Genomic DNA, 22309 nt, shown 5'->3' with positions numbered 1-22309 from the left:
AAAGTTAAGGGGTCTGAATACTTTCCGAATGGGCTGGTCACACCTCCATCCCTAGTACCTGGTCACACCTCCATCCCTAGTACCTGGTCACACCTCCATCCCTAGTACCTAGTCACACCTCCATCCCTAGTACCTGGTCACACCTCCATCCCTAGTACCTGGTCACACCTCCATCCCTAGTGCCTGGTCATACCTCCATCCCTAGTACCTGGTCACACCTCCATCCCCAGTACCTGGTCCCACCTCCATCCCTAGTCACACCTCCATCCCTAGTACCTGGTCCCACCTCCATCCCTAGTACCTGGTCATACCTCCATCCCCAGTACCTGGTCACACCTCCATCCCTAGTACCTGGTAACACGTCCATCCCTAGTGCCTGGTCCCACCTCCATCCCTAGTACCTGGTCACACCTCCATCCCCAGTACCTGGTCATACCTCCATCCCTAGTACCTGGCCCCACCTCCATCCCTAGTCACACCTCCATCCCTAGTACCTGGTCCCACCTCCATCCCTAGTCACACCTCCATCCCTAGTACCTGGTCACACCTCCATCCCTAGTACCTGGTCACACCTCCATCCCTAGTACCTGGTCATACCTCCATCCCTAGTACCTGGTCACACCTCCATCCCTAGTACCTGGTCACACCTCCATCCCTAGTACCTGGTCACACCTCCATCCCTAGTACCTGGTCACACCTCCATCCCCAGTACCTGGTCACACCTCCATCCCTAGTACCTGGTCACACCTCCATCCCTAGTACCTGGTCCCACCTCCATCCCTAGTACCTGGTCACACCTCCATCCCTAGTACCTGGTCCCACCTCCATCCCTAGTCACACCTCCATCCCTAGTACCTGGTCACACCTCCATCCCTAGTACCTGGTCACACCTCCATCCCCAGTACCTGGTCATACCTCCATCCCTAGTACCTGGTCCCACCTCCATCCCTAGTACCTGGTCACACCTCCATCCCTAGTCACACCTCCATCCCTAGTACCTGGTCCCACCTCCATCCCTAGTACCTGGTCACACCTCCATCCCTAGTACCTAGTCCCACCTCCATCCCTAGTACCTGGTCACACCTCCATCCCTAGTACCTGGTCCCACCTCCATCCCTAGTACCTGGTCACACCTCCATCCCTAGTACCTGGTCCCACCTCCATCCCTAGTACCTGGTCCCACCTCCATCCCTAGTACCTGGTCACACCTCCATCCCTAGTACCTGGTCACACCTCCATCCCTAGTACCTTGTCAAACCTCCATCCCTAGTACCTGGTCATACCTCCATCCCTAGTACCTGGTCCCACCTCCATCCCTAGTCACACCTCCATCCCTAGTACCTGGCCACACCTCCATCCCTAGTCACACCTCCATCCCTAGTACCTGGTCCCACCTCCATCCCTAGTACCTGGTCATACCTCCATCCCTAGTACCTGGTCATACCTCCATCCCTAGTACCTGGTCACACCTCCATCCCTAGTACCTGGTCACACCTCCATCCATCCCTAGTACCTGGTCCCACCTCCATCCCTAGTACCTGGTCATACCTCCATCCCTAGTACCTGGTCCCACCTCCATCCCTAGTACCTGGTCCCACCTCCATCCCTAGTACCTAGTCACACCTCCATCCCTAGTACCTGGCCACACCTCCATCCCTAGTCACACCTCCATCCCTAGTACCTGGTCCCACCTCCATCCCTAGTCACACCTCCATCCCTAGTACCTGGTCACACCTCCATCCCTAGTACCTGGTCACACCTCCATCCCTAGTACCTGGTCACACCTCCATCCCTAGTACCTGGTCCCACCTCCATCCCTAGTACCTGGTCCCACCTCCATCCCTAGTACCTGGTCACACCTCCATCCCTAGTGCCTGGTCCCACCTCCATCCCTAGTACCTGGTCACACCTCCATCCCTAGTACCTGGTCACACCTCCATCCCTAGTACCTGGTCCCACCTCCATCCCTAGTCACACCTCCATCCCTAGTACCTGGTCCCACCTCCATCCCTAGTCACACCTCTATCCCTAGTACCTGGTCACACCTCCATCCCTAGTACCTGGTCACACCTCCATCCCTAGTACCTGGTCCCACCTCCATCCCTAGTCACACCTCCATCCCTAGTACCTGGTCACACTTCCATCCCTAGTCACACCCCATCATCCCTAGTACCTGGTCACACCTCCATCCCTAGTACCTGGTCACACCTCCATCCCTAGTACCTGGTCACACCTCCATCCATAGTACCTGGTCACACCTCCATCCCTAGTACCTGGCCACACCTCCATCCCTAGTACCTGGTCACACCTCCATCCCTAGTACCTGGTCATACCTCCATCCCTAGTACCTGGTCACACCTCCATCCCTAGTCACACCTCCATCCCTAGTACCTGGTCACACCTCCATCCCTAGTACCTGGTCCCACCTCCATCCCTAGTCACACCTCCATCCCTAGTACCTGGTCCCACCTCCATCCCTAGTACCTAGTCACACCTCCATCCCTAGTACCTGGTCACACCTCCATCCCTAGTACCTGGTCCCACCTCCATCCCTAGTACCTGGTCACACCTCCATCCCTGGTACCTGGTCACACCTCCATCCCTAGTACCTGGTCACACCTCCATCCCTAGTACCTGGTCACATCCATCCCTAGTACCTGGTCCCACCTCCATCCCTAGTACCTGGTCCCACCTCCATCCCTAGTGCCTGGTCCCACCTCCATCCCTAGTACCTGGTCACACCTCCTTCCCTAGTGCCTGGTCCCACCTCCATCCCTAGTACCTGGTCACACCTCCATCCCTAGTACCTGGTCACACCTCCATCCCTAGTACCTGGTCCCACCTCCATCCCTAGTCACACCTCCATCCCTAGTACCTGGTCCCACCTCCATCCCTAGTCACACCTCCATCCCTAGTACCTGGTCACACCTCCATCCCTAGTACCTGGTCACACCTCCATCCCTAGTACCTGGTCCCACCTCCATCCCTAGTCACACCTCCATCCTTAGTACCTGGTCACACCTCCATCCCTAGTCACACCCCATCATCCCTAGTACCTGGTCACACCTCCATCCCTAGTACCTGGTCACACCTCCATCACTAGTACCTGGTCACACCTTCATCCCTAGTACCTGGTCACACCTCCATCCCTAGTACCTGGCCACACCTCCATCCCTAGTAACTGGTCACACCTCCATCCCTAGTACCTGGTCACACCTCCATCCCTAGTCACACCTCCATCCCTAGTACCTGGTCACACCTCCATCCCTAGTACCTGGTCCCACCTCCATCCCTAGTCACACCTCCATCCCTAGTACCTGGTCCCACCTCCATCCCTAGTACCTAGTCACACCTCCATCCCTAGTACCTGGTCCCACCTCCATCCCTAGTACCTGGCCACACCTCCATCCTTAGTACCTGGTCACACCTCCATCCCTAGTACCTGGTCACACCTCCATCCCTAGTACCTGGTCACACCTCCATCCCTAGTACCTGGTCCCACCTCCATCCCTAGTACCTGGTCACACCTCCATCCCTAGTACCTGGTCATACCTCCATCCCCAGTACCTGGTCATACCTCCATCCCTAGTGCCTGGTCACACCTCCATCCCTAGTACCTGGTCACACCTCCATCCCTAGTCACACCTCCATCCCTAGTACCTGGTCATACCTCCATCCCTAGTACCTGGTCATACCTCCATCCCTAGTACCTGGTCCCACCTCCATCCCTAGTCACACCTCCATCCCTAGTACCTGGTCCCACCTCCATCCCTAGTACCTAGTCACACCTCCATCCTTAGTACCTGGTCACACCTCCATCCCTAGTACCTGGTCACACCTCCATCCCTAGTACCTGGTCACACCTCCATCCCTAGTACCTGGTCCCACCTCCATCCCTAGTACCTGGTCACACCTCCATCCCTAGTACCTGGTCACACCTCCATCCCTAGTACCTGGTCACACCTCCATCCCTAGTACCTGGTCACACCTCCATCCATCCCTAGTACCTGGTCAGAACATTCTACTTCCCATCCCATTGAGACAGGTAGAACACGCTGCTCTACTTCCCATCCCATTGAGACAGGTAGAACACGCTGCTCTACTTCCCACCCCATTGAGACAGGTAGAACACGCTGCTCTACTTCCCACCCCATTGAGACAGGTAGAACACGCTGCTCTACTTCCCACCCCATTGAGACAGGTAGAACACGCTGCTCTACTTCCCACCCCATTGAGACAGGTAGAACACGCTGCTCTACTTCCCACCCCATTGAGACAGGTAGAACACGCTGCTCTACTTCCCACCCCATTGAGACAGGTAGAACACGCTGCTCTACTTCCCATCCCATTGAGACAGGTAGAACACGCTGCTCTACTTCCCATCCCATTGAGACAGGTAGAACACGCTGCTCTACTTCCCACCCCATTGAGACAGGTAGAACACGCTGCTCTACTTCCCACCCCATTGAGACAGGTAGAACACGCTGCTCTACTTCCCATCCCATTGAGACAGGTAGAACACGCTGCTCTACTTCCCATCCCATTGAGACAGGTAGAACACGCTGCTCTACTTCCCACCCCATTGAGACAGGTAGAACACGCTGCTCTACTTCCCATCCCATTGAGACAGGTAGAACACGCTGCTCTACTTCCCATCCCATTGAGACAGGTAGAACACGCTGCTCTACTTCCCACCCCATTGAGACAGGTAGAACACGCTGCTCTACTTCCCACCCCATTGAGACAGGTAGAACACGCTGCTCTACTTCCCATCCCATTGAGACAGGTAGAACACGCTGCTCTACTTCCCATCCCATTGAGACAGGTAGAACACGCTGCTCTACTTCCCACCCCATTGAGACAGGTAGAACACGCTGCTCTACTTCCCACCCCATTGAGACAGGTAGAACACGCTGCTCTACTTCCCATCCCATTGAGACAGGTAGAACACGCTGCTCTACTTCCCATCCCATTGAGACAGGTAGAACACGCTGCTCTACTTCCCACCCCATTGAGACAGGTAGAACACGCTGCTCTACTTCCCACCCCATTGAGACAGGTAGAACACGCTGCTCTACTTCCCACCCCATTGAGACAGGTAGAACGCGCTGCTCTACTTCCCATCCCATTGAGACAGGTAGAACACGCTGCTCTACTTCCCATCCCATTGAGACAGGTAGAACGCGCTGCTCTACTTCCCACCCCATTGAGACAGGTAGAACGCGCTGCTCTACTTCCCATCCCATTGAGACAGGTAGAACACGCTGCTCTACTTCCCATCCCATTGAGACAGGTAGAACGCGCTGCTCTACTTCCCACCCCATTGAGACAGGTAGAACACGCTGCTCTACTTCCCACCCCATTGAGACAGGTAGAACACGCTGCTCTACTTCCCATCCCATTGAGACAGGTAGAACACGCTGCTCTACTTCCCACCCCATTGAGACAGGTAGAACACGCTGCTCTACTTCCCACCCCATTGAGACAGGTAGAACGCGCTGCTCTACTTCCCACCCCATTGAGACAGGTAGAACACGCTGCTCTACTTCCCACCCCATTGAGACAGGTAGAACGCGCTGCTCTACTTCCCACCCCATTGAGACAGGTAGAACACGCTGCTCTACTTCCCACCCCATTGAGACAGGTAGAACACGCTGCTCTACTTCCCACCCCATTGAGACAGGTAGAACACGCTGCTCTACTTCCCACCCCATTGAGACAGGTAGAACACGCTGCTCTACTTCCCACCCCATTGAGACAGGTAGAACACGCTGCTCTACTTCCCACCCCATTGAGACAGGTAGAACACGCTGCTCTACTTCCCACCCCATTGAGACAGGTAGAACACGCTGCTCTACTTCCCACCCCATTGAGACAGGTAGAACACGCTGCTCTACTTCCCATCCCATTGAGACAGGTAGAACACGCTGCTCTACTTCCCATCCCATTGAGACAGGTAGAACACGCTGCTCTACTTCCCATCCCATTGAGACAGGTAGAACACGCTGCTCTACTTCCCACCCCATTGAGACAGGTAGAACACGCTGCTCTACTTCCCACCCCATTGAGACAGGTAGAACACGCTGCTCTACTTCCCACCCCATTGAGACAGGTAGAACACGCTGCTCTACTTCCCACCCCATTGAGACAGGTAGAACACGCTGCTCTACTTCCCACCCCATTGAGACAGGTAGAACACGCTGCTCTACTTCCCACCCCATTGAGACAGGTAGAACACGCTGCTCTACTTCCCACCCCATTGAGACAGGTAGAACACGCTGCTCTACTTCCCACCCCATTGAGACAGGTAGAACACGCTGCTCTACTTCCCACCCCATTGAGACAGGTAGAACACGCTGCTCTACTTCCCACCCCATTGAGACAGGTAGAACACGCTGCTCTACTTCCCACCCCATTGAGACAGGTAGAACACGCTGCTCTACTTCCCATCCCATTGAGACAGGTAGAACACGCTGCTCTACTTCCCACCCCATTGAGACAGGTAGAACACGCTGCTCTACTTCCCACCCCATTGAGACAGGTAGAACACGCTGCTCTACTTCCCACCCCATTGAGACAGGTAGAACACGCTGCTCTACTTCCCACCCCATTGAGACAGGTAGAACACGCTGCTCTACTTCCCATCCCATTGAGACAGGTAGAACACGCTGCTCTACTTCCCACCCCATTGAGACAGGTAGAACACGCTGCTCTACTTCCCACCCCATTGAGACAGGTAGAACACGCTGCTCTACTTCCCACCCCATTGAGACAGGTAGAACACGCTGCTCTACTTCCCACCCCATTGAGACAGGTAGAACACGCTGCTCTACTTCCCATCCCATTGAGACAGGTAGAACACGCTGCTCTACTTCCCACCCCATTGAGACAGGTAGAACACGCTGCTCTACTTCCCACCCCATTGAGACAGGTAGAACACGCTGCTCTACTTCCCACCCCATTGAGACAGGTAGAACACGCTGCTCTACTTCCCACCCCATTGAGACAGGTAGAACACGCTGCTCTACTTCCCACCCCATTGAGACAGGTAGAACACGCTGCTCTACTTCCCACCCCATTGAGACAGGTAGAACACGCTGCTCTACTTCCCACCCCATTGAGACAGGTAGAACACGCTGCTCTACTTCCCACCCCATTGAGACAGGTAGAACACGCTGCTCTACTTCCCACCCCATTGAGACAGGTAGAACACGCTGCTCTACTTCCCACCCCATTGAGACAGGTAGAACACGCTGCTCTACTTCCCACCCCATTGAGACAGGTAGAACACGCTGCTCTACTTCCCATCCCATTGAGACAGGTAGAACACGCTGCTCTACTTCCCACCCCATTGAGACAGGTAGAACACGCTGCTCTACTTCCCACCCCATTGAGACAGGTAGAACACGCTGCTCTACTTCCCACCCCATTGAGACAGGTAGAACACGCTGCTCTACTTCCCACCCCATTGAGACAGGTAGAACACGCTGCTCTACTTCCCACCCCATTGAGACAGGTAGAACACGCTGCTCTACTTCCCATCCCATTGAGACAGGTAGAACACGCTGCTCTACTTCCCACCCCATTGAGACAGGTAGAACACGCTGCTCTACTTCCCACCCCATTGAGACAGGTAGAACACGCTGCTCTACTTCCCATCCCATTGAGACAGGTAGAACACGCTGCTCTACTTCCCACCCCATTGAGACAGGTAGAACACGCTGCTCTACTTCCCACCCCATTGAGACAGGTAGAACACGCTGCTCTACTTCCCACCCCATTGAGACAGGTAGAACACGCTGCTCTACTTCCCACCCCATTGAGACAGGTAGAACACGCTGCTCTACTTCCCACCCCATTGAGACAGGTAGAACACGCTGCTCTACTTCCCACCCCATTGAGACAGGTAGAACACGCTGCTCTACTTCCCACCCCATTGAGACAGGTAGAACACGCTGCTCTACTTCCCACCCCATTGAGACAGGTAGAACACGCTGCTCTACTTCCCACCCCATTGAGACAGGTAGAACACGCTGCTCTACTTCCCACCCCATTGAGACAGGTAGAACACGCTGCTCTACTTCCCACCCCATTGAGACAGGTAGAACACGCTGCTCTACTTCCCACCCCATTGAGACAGGTAGAACACGCTGCTCTACTTCCCACCCCATTGAGACAGGTAGAACACGCTGCTCTCTCCTGTTGTAACTCCCCTCTTTTTCTTTCTCGGTCATCTCTCTCTTTCACTTTACAGTTTTTTTCTCTCTCCGTAGCGCTCCCCCCCTCAGGTGCAGGGTTTGGTTCCGGCCTACAGCGGCGAGACGGACAGCGAGGGAGAGGAGGGAGGAGAGAAGGATGAGAGGATGACAGACTGGGCTAAGCTAGCCTGTCTGCTGTGTAGGAGACAGTTCCCCAGCAAGGAGGCTCTCATACGACACCAACAGCTCTCAGAGCTACACAAGGTGCTTATAACATGCCTACGGAGTAACATAACGCTGACATGAAGCCACGATGTCATCTTTTACTATAACTATGTAATAAGACATTTTCCAAAGTGGTGGTTGACTTCCATATAAGGCCTGAACTGAAGTCGTTATGGCGGAGAGCTGTTTCTGATGTCAGAGCTGTTTGTGATGTCAGAGCTGTTTCTGATGTCAGAGCTGTTTCTGATGTCAGAGCTGTTTGTGATGTCAGAGAGCTGTTTCTGATGTCAGAGAGCTGTTTCTGATGTCAGAGAGCTGTTTCTGATGTCAGAGCTGTTTGTGATGTCAGAGCTGTTTCTGATGTCAGAGCTGTTTGTGATGTCAGAGCTGTTTCTAGTGATGTGAAAGGAGGTTTTCCACAGCCATCCCACTTCAACTTTTGGGGGGGGGGGGGGTTTTACCCCTTTTTCTCCCCAATTTCATGGTACTCAATTGGTAGTTACAGTCTTGTCTCATCGCTGCAACTCCCGTACGGACTCGGGAGAGGCGAAGGTCGAGAGCCGTGTGTCCTCCGAAACACGACCCAAACAAGCCGCACTGCTTCTTGACACAACGCGCGCGTCCAACCCGGAAGCCGGCCGCACCAATGTGTCGGAGGAAACACCGTACACCTGGCGACCTGGTCAGCGTGCACTGCACCCGGCCCGCCACAGGAGTCGCTAGAGCGCGATGGGACGAGGATATCCCTGCCGGCCAAACCCTCCCCCTAACCCAGACGAAGCTGGGCAAAATTGTGCGTCGCCTCATGGGTCTCCCGGTCGTGGCCGGCTGCGACAGAGCCTGGACTCGAACCCAGAATCTCTGGTGGCACAGCTAGCACTGCGATGCAGTGTCTTAGACCACTGCACCACCCGGGAGGCAGTCCCAGTTTATCTTGACTGTTAATCTACAGTCCCAGTTTATCTTGACTGTTAATCTACAGTCCCAGTTTATCTTGACTGTTAATCTACAGTCCCAGTTTATCTTGACTGTTAATCTACAGTCCCAGTTTATCTTGACTGTTAATCTGCCGTCCCAGTTTAATTTGACTGTTAATCTACAGTCCCAGTTTAATTTGACTGTTAATCTACAGTCCCAGTTTATCTTGACTGTTAATCTACAGTCCCAGTTTAATTTGACTGTTAATCTACAGTCCCAGTTTAATTTGACTGTTAATCTGCCGTCCCAGTTTAATTTGACTGTTAATCTACAGTCCCAGTTTAACTTGACTGTTAATCTACAGTCCCAGTTTATCTTGACTGTTAATCTACAGTCCCAGTTTATCTTGACTGTTAATCTACAGTCCCAGTTTAATTTGACTGTTAATCTACAGTCCCAGTTTAATTTGACTGTTAATCTACAGTCCCAGTTTATCTTGACTGTTAATCTACAGTCCCAGTTTATCTTGACTGTTAATCTGCCGTCCCAGTTTAATTTGACTGTTAATCTACAGTCCCAGTTTAATTTGACTGTTAATCTACAGTCCCAGTTTATCTTGACTGTTAATCTACAGTCCCAGTTTAATTTGACTGTTAATCTACAGTCCCAGTTTAATTTGACTGTTAATCTGCCGTCCCAGTTTAATTTGACTGTTAATCTACAGTCCCAGTTTAATTTGACTGTTAATCTACAGTCCCAGTTTAATTTGACTGTTAATCTGCCGTCCCAGTTTAATTTGACTGTTAATCTACAGTCCCAGTTTATCTTGACTGTTAATCTACAGTCCCAGTTTATCTTGACTGTTAATCTACAGTCCCAGTTTAATTTGACTGTTAATCTACAGTCCCAGTTTATCTTGACTGTTAATCTACAGTCCCAGTTTATCTTGACTGTTAATCTGCCGTCCCAGTTTAACTTGACTGTTAATCTACAGTCCCAGTTTATCTTGACTGTTAATCTACAGTCCCAGTTTATCTTGACTGTTAATCTACAGTCCCAGTTTATCTTGACTGTTAATCTACAGTCCCAGTTTATCTTGACTGTTAATCTACAGTCCCAGTTTATCTTGACTGTTAATCTACAGTCCCAGTTTAATTTGACTGTTAATCTACAGTCCCAGTTTATCTTGACTGTTAATCTACAGTCCCAGTTTATCTTGACTGTTAATCTGCCGTCCCAGTTTAACTTGACTGTTAATCTACAGTCCCAGTTTAATTTGACTGTTAATCTACAGTCCCAGTTTATCTTGACTGTTAATCTGCCGTCCCAGTTTAATTTGACTGTTAATCTACAGTCCCAGTTTAATTTGACTGTTAATCTACAGTCCCAGTTTATCTTGACTGTTAATCTGCCGTCCCAGTTTAACTTGACTGTTAATCTACAGTCCCAGTTTATCTTGACTGTTAATCTACAGTCCCAGTTTATCTTGACTGTTAATCTGCCGTCCCAGTTTATCTTGACTGTTAATCTACAGTCCCAGTTTATCTTGACTGTTAATCTACAGTCCCAGTTTATCTTGACTGTTAAATCTACTGTGACCTTTATCTTGACTATTTATCTACCGTGATCTTTAGCCTTCAGTTTAACCCCGTAACCCCTATCCGAGTGGGGTATTCCAGAAAAACAGGATTATTAAATCAACCAGCTAATTTTGATCCTTCTTTCTGGAACATATCCCCTTGGCCTCTGACTAACCTTTAACCTCTTCATCTCCTCCCTCAGCAAAACCTGGAGCAGCGGAGGTCACAGCAAGAGGGGGGTATAGGGGCGGGGGTGGGGGCGGGGGCGGGGGCGGGGGAGAGGAAAGACAAAGGAGGGCCGTCCACAGAGCCACCAGACCCCAAGAAGAGGAAGTACAGCCCGCTGTAAGCACTGCTGTCTCACACACACACACACACACACACACACACACACACACACACACACACACACACACACACACACACACACACACACACACACACACACACACACACACACACAAACTCAGCCGACACATATACACACAGACAAACTTCCACACCTAACACATTCTCTCCCTCTCTCTCCATCGCCTCTCTCTCTCTCTCTCTCTCTCTCTCTCTCTCTCCGCTCTCGCTCCATCCATCTCTCCTTATCTTTCTGCAGTGATGGTACGGCTGGCAATAGTCTAGGTGCCAGGATGCTGCAGGGAGGGGTGAAGAAAGGACTGCTGCTACGTAACATGCAAGTGGACTGACCCCTGACCTTTAAACCTCTATCCTCTAACCCCTGACATTCGACCATCACACAGGACTAGGCTCCCTAGGTACAGATCAGCTTCTCCTCCCCCCCTAATCCTAACCTTAACCCTTTACACTCGTACCCGTATCCGGGTTGAAAATGGCAGATTTGGGCACCAATAGATACCTATTATGAGTGTTGACTGGCAGACGTTCTGAACTTGAGCACCTCATCCAACGTAAAGCCCCCCGTCCGTCCCTCCTCGTAACTTTTTGCAAATGTTTTGTTTGTCTGAGTGAGGAAAATGCTGTACATTAAGATGACAATATTGCATTTTGTTGAGGATTAGAATAAATATCGCTTTGATGTCATACAACACCTGTGAGTCCAGTTACCAGACGACTTGTCGTCATACCCCTGGGTTGTTCTGAACAGAATGAGACTGCGTTTACCACTGCACACGCACCTGAATGCAGTCCTGACTCCTTTCTCTGCACACCAACATGGCAATATGCTTCTCTGAATTGCCTTGTGAAAGCTCAAGGTCATATTTTATAACTTAGCTAGTCATGTTGGCAGCAGAACAGGCTTTCACATGATGCCCACCTGACCCAGGTTGCTATTTATAATGACAGTGTTTGGTTTACCTAAACAACAACAGTAAATGTGTGATGGAGGGGAGGAAGGACTGTGTTCCAACCAAAACAACTACAAGTGTGTTTGCTGTAGTTCCTCAACGGTCCAGCTAGGAGAGCTCAAACAAGCACCTTATAGCTGAAGACTCTTCTTTAAGTCATAAAAAAATGCATTGAAATGACTTAGGAACTATGCACAGTTTGGAGAGGTGTGTGGCCACATGGAAACCTCAGTTAGACCTCTCACTCAAACCTTTTACATACATTTGTCTAAAGTTGCACCTACCCCACATTTTCCAGGAATATTCTTAACATGTTACTGAATGTATCCAGAGTATTTTAGATTTCGTTATCAACAAATAAGGTGAAAACTAGAGTAAATGTAAAATGCACATGTTTGGATTTAGTCTTCTGTCAGGTGAACTGTTGTGTCCTAAATAATTTCCCCCTTTCAGTTGTTACCATGGTAATGCATATGCTTTAAATATTTCATCTGTAAGTAAATTCAGCCCTGTCCATGTAGGCCAATTCCCACGAGTGTAAAGGGTTAACAGGAAGTGTGTGTGTGTGGGGGGACTGACCCTGGATGAGCATTTAGTGGAAACTGTATCCTACTCCTCATACAGACCGGGACCCGTTACTCTCCTCTACCACTACTACATAGATATATAGATATAGATAGACAGAACTGGGACCATCTGCTCTCCTGTATCACTACTACATAGATATATATATAGATAGATAGATAGGCTCCTGTTTTTAAATTCTACATCGGAAGGAAGGAACCGATGCAGTGTGGCCTGGTTGTCACGGAAAACTTCTTAAATCTGATCGCGGCGCAGGACCTGCACCTTTCACTTGGGCTGCAGGGCGATACGGGACATCAACACTATATGAGATCAACGCTGTGGGAGAGCGACGCCACGGGAGATCAACGCTGCGGGAGATCAACGCTGTGGGAGAGCGACGCTGTGGGAGATCAACGCTACGGGAGAGCAACGCCACGGGAGAGCAACGCCACGGGAGAGCAACGCCACGGGAGAGCAACGCTGTAGGAGAGCAACGCTACGGGAGATCAACGCCACGGGAGAGCAACGCCGTGGGAGAGCAACGCTGTAGGAGATCAACGCTACGGGAGAGCAACGCTGTAGGAGATCAACGCCACGGGAGATCAACGCCGTGGGAGATTAACGCCGTGGGAGATCAACGCTACGGGAGAGCAACGCCACGGGAGAGCAACGCCACGGGAGAGCAACGCCACGGGAGATCAACGCCGCGGGAGATCAACGCCGTGGGAGATTAACGCCACGGGAGAGCGACGCCACGGGAGAGCGACGCCACGGGAGATCAACGCCACGGGAGATCAACGCTACGGGAGATCAACGCTACGGGAGAGCAACGCCACGGGAGAGCAACGCCACGGGAGAGCAACGCCACGGGAGAGCAACGCTGTAGGAGATCAACGCTACGGGAGAGCAACGCTGTAGGAGATCAACGCCACGGGAGATCAACGCCGTGGGAGATTAACGCCGTGGGAGATCAACGCTACGGGAGAGCAACGCCACGGGAGAGCAACGCCACGGGAGAGCAACGCCACGGGAGATCAACGCCGCGGGAGATCAACGCCGTGGGAGATTAACGCCACGGGAGAGCGACGCCACGGGAGAGCGACGCCACGGGAGATCAACGCCACGGGAGATCAACGCTACGGGAGATCAACGCTACGGGAGAGCAACGCCACGGGAGAGCAACGCCACGGGAGAGCAACGCCACGGGAGATCAACGCCACGGGAGAGCAATGCCACGGGAGAGCAATGCCACGGGAGAGCAACGCCACGGGAGAGCAACGCCACGGGAGAGCAACGCCACGGGAGAGCAACGCTACGGTAGAGCAACGCTACGGGAGAGCAACGCCACGGGAGAGCAACACTACGGGAGACCAACGCCACGGGAGAGCAACGCTACGGTAGAGCAACGCCACGGGAGATCAACGCTACGAGAGATCAACGCCACGGGAGATCAACGCCGCGGGAGAGCGACGCTACGGGAGAGCAACGCTGCGGGAGATCAACGCTGTGGGAGAGCAACGCCACGGGAGATCAACGCCGTGGGAGAGCAACGCCACGGGAGATCAACGCTGTGGGAGAGCAACGCTACGGGAGATCAACGCCACGGGAGATCAACGCCACGGGAGATCAATATGGAGGTGATCACCAACAGTAAGCCAGCCATGGACGATAGAAAAAGGAGTTTTAGATTCACGAAAGATAACCGTCAATTCATCACGTTTGTTTGATTGGGTTCTGTATGTGCGGCTTTGATATCATACAGGGAGTGAAAGGACTATGTTTCTAATAGCAGCCCCCTGCGGCACCCTATTCCTGCACTACTTTTGACCAGGGCCCATAGCTCTATGTAGGGAATAGGGTGCCAAGTGTCTGAAATGGCACCCTAATTCCCTACAGGCCCTGGTCAAAAGTAGTGCACTATATAGGGAATAGGGTGCCATTTGGGATGAATACTAAGTGTCTGAAATGGTACCCTAATTCCCTACAGGCCCTGGTCAAAAGTAGTGCGCTATATAGGGAATAGGGTGCCATTTGGGATTTAACTTTGACAGTGTGAGGATTTTAGAATGAGCACTTTTTTTTAAAACTTTTTACCCAGATAGAGATGTGGACAGAACATTCTGGTAGTGATCTGGCCTCCCATGGACAGTATATCACACTAACAAGGTATCAGGTGTGAACCAATAGTAATATCATTCTGATATGTGTGTAAAATGGAATTTGTAGTAAATGCATATTGTAATATAGTATTTGGTTCTGGGGGGGAAAAAAAGAGATTTGGTTCGCCTTTTGTATTTGAAATACTGACTATCGTGATCTTTGTCTCATTTTTATAACGTTATTTGTTTGATCGGGTATGGCTGTCAGATCTCAATCTTTCAAATTACAAAGCTACAAATCTTTTAACCCCACTATAACTTAATAGTACCTTGATAATCCTCAGATTTTAACCCCACTATAACTTAATAGTACCTTGATAATCCTCAGATTTTAACCCCACTATAACTTAAAAGTACCTTGATCATTTTAACCCTACAATTGACTTGTGTGATTAACTGGTTTGGTTGACTGGTTTGATTTACTGATGTGATTGACTGGTTTGGTTGACTGGTTTCATTTACTGATGTGATTTACTGGCGTGATTGACTGGTTTGCTGCAGAAATGTTTTGGTACCCTTCCCCAGATCTGCCCCTCGACACAATCCTGTCTCGGAGCTCTACGGACAATTCCTTCGACCTCATGGCTTGGTTTTTGCTCTGACATGCACTGTCAACTGTGGGACTTTATATAGACAGGTGTGTGCCTTTCCAAATCATGTCCAATCAATTGAATATACCACAGGTGGACTCCAAATAAAGTTATAGAAACATCTCAAGGATGATCAATGGAAACAGGATGCACCTGAGCTCAATTTCGAGTCTAATAGCAAAGGGTCTGAATACTTATGTAAATTAAAGTATTTCTGGTTTTTATTTCTAAAAACTTGTTTTCTCTTTGTCATTATGGGGTGTTGTGTGTATATTGATGAGGATAAAAATAAGTTGTATACATTTTAGAATAACAGGCTGTCTACACCGCTCGCGTTGCAAAATAAATTTAGAGATCTATGTTATTCAATTATTGCACCCACACTGCTCACGCGCGCCAACGAGCGTCTGCGTTGCCAAGGGCTAAAATAGAAGTCAGTTCTATTTCTGACGCAGATCGCGCTGCAAGTCCTGCCTCTCCCATCTCCTCATTGGTTTGTAGAAGCAGGTACCCACATGCCATCTCCTCATTGGTTATACCCACGTGGGTGACTGAAAGACGAACGAGGTCAGTGGCGGTAATGCACCTAATTTATGAAAGTTGCCAATCGCGATATAAAGTCAAGAGAAGAAAAGGCCTGGAAGGAGGAGAGATGACTAGAAACGATTCAGTTGACCGTTTTATGTGTGGATTAATTGTCGGAGTAGAGGACCTTGTGCATTTCAGGTAAAATAACAACTCAATGTTTATATTCCAGGACAAATTAGCTAGCAACAGCAAGCTAGCAAAATAGGACAAATTAGTTAGCAAGTGCAAGCTAGCTAGCTGTGTACGGAGGCGAAGCCAGGTGCAGGAGATCAGAAGGTAGTAAATAGGCGCACTATAATTCCGGTCAAAAAATGACAGCACATAACAACATAAGCGTTCCAAAAAACACAGAACTTAACAAAAGTATAGCGCCTGACGATACCCACATAACAATAAACAATTACACACAAAGTCATGGAGGGGAAACAGAGGACTAAATACATTTATGCACGATGGCGCACGCGCACAGCCGGTTTGGGTTCCGTGTACCACGGGTATAACCAATGAGGAGACGGCATGTGGGTACCTGCTTCTTTAAACCAATGAGGAGATGGGAGAGGCAGGACTTGCAGCGCGATCTGCGTCAGAATTAGAACTGACTTCTATTTTAGCCCTTGGCAACGCAGACGCTCCTTGGCGCGCATGCGCGCGAGCAGTGTGGGTGCAATAATTGAATAATATAGATTTCTAAATTTATTTTGCAACGCTCGCGCACGCTGACACGAGCGGTGTAGTCAGCCTGTAAGGCTGTAACGTAACAAAAAGTGGAACAAGTCGAGGGGTCTGAATACTTTCCGAATGCAACGTTTTGATGTTCTCCGTATCCAGAATGATTTAGCAGTGCATAGTGCTGGAACAGGTTTCCTGTTACATTCATCAGAGGTGTAGGGAGGGTGGTCTATGAATTTAAAAAATAAAATAAAAAGTAATTATACAGATGATTAACAAAACATACACACAACAGTATTCATACCTTGTTTTTTGTTGTGAATGTGAATGAAAAAAAACGTGTGTTGATAATGGTTTTCATACACATACCTTGTCCATAATGTAGAGGCCTATGGGATTTTCACTGAAGAGGTAAGGGAGGAGGATGGTAAACGTGATCTGCATAACATACCAACACTAACTGACATACCTTTTGTATGCCTCCTCGTCTGCATACCTGCAGACACAGACACAAAGGTGAGCACTTCAGTCATCTTCACCCAATACAGCTATCCTTCAACATATTCTTATAGCCTACATATTCTTACCTCTTTGTTGATTGATATCCATTGAATTGCTTGCCTAACTTCCTCAGTAGACTAGAGTATTACTTTATTAATCCCAATTTGGGGAATTTGTTTTATCACAGCATGCATCATCAATGACTTACAAGGACAGGACACGTAACAATGATGTAAGCTTCCTTATAATGAAGTCTGGATTGGGCTTTTTTTAGTCGACACCGTTGGGAATTCAACTTCCAGTTCAGTTTGTTGTCCACTATTACATTTATAAGAGTTAACAGTACCAATCTCTTCACAATTAATAGAAATGGGATTAAAAATATCTTAAATTTTCCCTCAAATCTACCACTCGCTCCTTGGTCTTCAATGGATTCAGGTCCAGGTAATTGGCCTCACACCATTTTACAAAAGGGCTCTGTTATCCCTGTGATGAGCAGAGTCTCCTCTCATCACACAGCTGACTATAACAGTCTCCTCTCATCACACAGCTGAATATAGCAGAGTCTCCTCTCATCACACAGCTGATTATAGCAGTCTCCTCTCATCACACAGCTGATTATAGCAGTCTCCTCTCATCACACAGCTGATTATAGCAGAGTCTCCTCTCATCACACAGCTGACTATAACAGTCTCCTCTCATCACACAGCTGATTATAGCAGTCTCCTCTCATCACACAGCTGACTATAACAGTCTCCTCTCATCACACAGCTGACTACAGCAGTCTCCTCTCATCACACAGCTGACTACAGCAGTCTCCTCTCATCACACAGCTGACTATAGCAGTCTCCTCTCATCACACAGCTGACTATAGCAGTCTCCTCTCATCACACAGCTGACTATAGCAGTCTCCTCTCATCACACAGCTGACTATAGCAGAGTCTCCTCTCATTACACAGCTGACTATAGCACAGTCTCCTCTCATCACACAGCTGACTATAGCAGTCTCCTCTCATCACACAGCTGACTATAACAGTCTCCTCTCATCACACAGCTGACTATAACAGTCTCCTCTCATCACACAGCTGACTATAGCAGTCTCCTCTCATCACACAGCTGACTATAACAGAGTCTCCTCTCATCACACAGCTGATTATAGCAGTCTCCTCTCATCACACAGCTGACTATAACAGAGTCTCCTCTCATCACACAGCTGACTATAACAGTCTCCTCTCATCACACAGCTGACTATAGCAGTCTCCTCTCATCACACAGCTGACTATAACAGTCTCCTCTCATCACATAGCTGACTATAACAGTCTCCTCTCATCACACAGCTGACTATAACAGTCTCCTCTCATCACACAGCTGACTATAACAGTCTCCTCTCATCACACAGCTGACTATAGCAGAGTCTCCTCTCATCACACAGCTGATTATAGCAGTCTCCTCTCACCACACAGCTGACTATAACAGTCACCTCTCATCACACAGCTGACTATAGGAGAGTCTCCTCTCATCACACAGCTGACTATAACAGTCTCCTCTCATCACACAGCTGACTATAACAGTCTCCTCTCATCACACAGCTGACTATAACAGTCTCCTCTCATCACACAGCTGACTATAACAGTCTCCTCTCATCACACAGCTGACTATAGCAGTCTCCTCTCATCACACAGCTGACTATAACAGTCTCCTCTCATCACACAGCTGACTATAGCAGAGTCTCCTCTCATCACACAGCTGATTATAGCAGTCTCCTCTCACCACACAGCTGACTATAACAGTCTCCTCTCATCACACAGCTGACTATAGCAGTCTCCTCTCATCACACAGCTGACTATAGCAGTCTCCTCTCATCACACAGCTGACTATAGCAGTCTCCTCTCATCACACAGCTGACTATAACAGTCTCCTCACATCACACAGCTGACTATAGCAGAGTCTCCTCTCATTACACAGCTGACTATAACAGTCTCCTCTCATCACACAGCTGACTATAGCAGTCTCCTCTCATCACACAGCTGACTATAGCAGTCTCCTCTCATCACACAGCTGACTATAACAGAGTCTCCTCTCATCACACAGCTGACTATAACAGTCTCCTCTCATCACACAGCTGACTATAGCAGAGTCTCCTCTCATCACACAGCTGACTATAGCAGAGTCTCCTCTCATCACACAGCTGATTATAGCAGAGTCTCCTCTCATCACACAGCTGACTATAACAGTCTCCTCTCATCACACAGCTGACTATAACAGTCTCCTCTCATCACACAGCTGACTATAGCAGTCTCCTCTCATCACACAGCTGACTATAGCAGAGTTTCCTCACATCACACAGCTGACTATAGCAGAGTCTCCTCTCATTACACAGCTGACTATAACAGTCTCCTCTCATCACACAGCTGACTATAGCAGTCTCCTCTCATCACACAGCTGACTATAGCAGTCTCCTCTCATTACACAGCTGACTATAGCAGTCTCCTCTCATCACACAGCTGACTATAGCAGTCTCCTCTCATCACACAGCTGACTATAACAGTCTCCTCTCATCACACAGCTGACTATAACAGTCTCCTCTCATCACACAGCTGACTATAGCAGTCTCCTCTCATCACACAGCTGACTATAACAGAGTCTCCTCTCATCACACAGCTGACTATAGCAGAGTCTCCTCTCATCACACAGCTGACTATAACAGTCTCCTCTCATCAAACAGCTGACTATAACAGTCTCCTCTCATCACACAGCTGACTATAACGAGTCTCCTCTCATCACACAGCTGACTATAGCAGTCTCCTCTCATCACACAGCTGACTATAACAGTCTCCTCTCATCACACAGCTGACTATAGCAGTCTCCTCTCATCACACAGCTGACTATAACAGTCTCCTCTCATCACACAGCTGACTATAGCAGAGTTGTCAGAGAGTTTCTGTAAGTGGTTCAGTTTATGGGCAACGATGATCCAGCTAGTTAACATTAGCCTTCTACATCTACCTACATATTGAACTTCCTTCCTCTCAGGCCAGGGACACAACAATGTCAGAATGAATAGTTGGATCAGAATCGCCTTCATAATAATTGGCCAGTATGGAGAATTAATTCAAACCAGTCCAAATCCCTATCTCTATCCTTGGCTAATTTAGAAAAGGACCCATTTTTTTGGCTGGCTTACCACCGGATCACAACGACACAACGACATTCTAGTTTTTTTTTCTGTCAATGACGTTTGGCTTTTGCTGTCAAATCCAAGATGGCTTCCCTTGGCACTCTTTACTTTGGTGTGAAGTCAAATCCAAGATGGCTTCCCTTGACACTCTTTCTTTTGGTGTGAAGTCAAATCCAAGATGGCTTCCCTTGACACTCTTTCTTTTGGTGTGAAGTCAAATCCAAGATGGCTTCCCTTGACACTTTTTTTTGGTGCGCCAGAACCATTCACTGTTGAGCTCACTCAGTTTAGCTCAACACTGATTGGCTATTATTTAATACTTTTTTTTTTTATCAAGGGGAGGCCAAATGCTCGCTGGCTTCCCTCTGCATTCAATGCTACTGGTGGCAACAATGTCATACTCTTTATGACCAGACAGCATCAGATAGATGGCCTACACATACAGAGACAGAGGGGCGCTGTTTCCCTCGCTCGGATGCTTTCTCCAGTGAGATACATTCAGCCTCTTGTGAATTGAAGGAAAATTATGAAACACAGAGAGACAAAATATACATTAACATATTTTTTTATTTATTTTATTTTTTTATTGTTTTGGAGAAGCCTGGCTTCCCTTGGCATCCATGACTACATGCCACTGGCAGGTGCTTGTTGTGATCTCACCCTCGTGTTGCTAGGCAATGGCTGTCCTCCCATCTTGTTGGTCAGCAGGCAGAGGGGGTGGGGGTGGGGGGGGGGGGGGGTAGAAGGCTCCTCAACCTCGGTGGTCGGGCTAGCAGGCTGCTCGGTGAGCTCTCCATCAGTCTCAACATGGTGGTACACTGCTCTTGTCAGTGCCCAGACATTTTGAAATATCCACGCTGATCAAAGCATAGCCAACTAGATATAATTATTCAGTGAGACACTACCTAAACTTAACGAAGCTAGCTGTAGCTGTCTGCAAAGGTGAACAATCTTTTTCTCTTTCTGTGAAAGAAAAAAACTGTCAATTTGACCCCGCTCTGGGATCCAATGAGCTGCCTAAACAAGGGATTGAAGGCCGTATCATTATGACATTGGATGGCTAGGTCCCCAATCAGAATGTATTTTTTGTGATTTTTAACTACAAAATATTACATTATTACTTACGCCCTCCTACCCCCCTCAGATTATGAGCGTACACTGGCATATAGCCTTTGTTCCGGTCTGTGCTACTGGCAGGCTACACCGGCATATAGCCTCTGGCCTGGTCTGTGCTACTGGCAGGTTACACTGGCATATAGCCTCTGTTCCGGTCTGTGCTACTGGCAGGCTACACCGGCATATAGCCTCTGGCCTGGTCTGTGCTACTGGCAGGTTACACTGGCATATAGCCTCTGTTCTGGTCTGTGCTACTGGCAGGTTACACTGGCATATAGCCTCTGTTCCGGTCTGTGCTACTGGCAGGCTACACTGGCATATAGCCTCTGTTCTGGTCTGTGCTACTGGCAGGTTACACTGGCATATAGCCTCTGTTCCCGGTCTGTGCTACTGGCAGGTTACACTGGCATATAGCCTCTGTTCTGGTCTGTGCTACTGGCAGGTTACACTGGCATATAGCCTCTGTTCCCGGTCTGTGCTACTGGCAGGTTACACTGGCATATAGCCTCTGTTCTGGTCTGTGCTACTGGCAGGTTACACTGGCATATAGCCTCTGTTCCCGGTCTGTCCTACTGGCAGGCTACACTGGCATATAGCCTCTGTTCTGGTCTGTGCTACTGGCAGGTTACACCGGCATATAGCCTCTGGCCTGGTCTGTGCTACTGGCAGGTTACACCGGCATATAGCCTCTGTTCTGGTCT

General features: G+C 49.3%; 1 protein-coding gene across 1 annotated transcript in view; it reads left to right on the top strand.

The window, feature by feature from the left end:
* LOC106591492 (RNA-binding protein 10) overlaps positions 1–11666 on the top strand; it is an 85406-nt gene extending 73740 nt beyond the window's left edge. The window contains exons 18-20 of the mRNA XM_082961516.1: positions 8274–8462; positions 11124–11266; positions 11529–11666. Coding sequence (XP_082817642.1) covers positions 8274–8462; positions 11124–11266; positions 11529–11619 — 423 coding nt within the window. The 3' untranslated portion in view covers positions 11620–11666. The remainder of the gene's footprint in view (positions 1–8273; positions 8463–11123; positions 11267–11528) is intronic.
* Positions 11667–22309: the final 10643 nt, after the last annotated feature.

This window comes from Salmo salar, chromosome 15, assembly GCF_965601325.2.
Source record: "Salmo salar chromosome 15, fSalSal1, whole genome shotgun sequence".
NCBI classification, from domain to species: Eukaryota; Metazoa; Chordata; class Actinopteri; order Salmoniformes; family Salmonidae; genus Salmo; species Salmo salar.
Note: the sequence above shows the minus strand (reverse complement) of the source record. Positions and strands in the feature narration are given on the sequence as shown.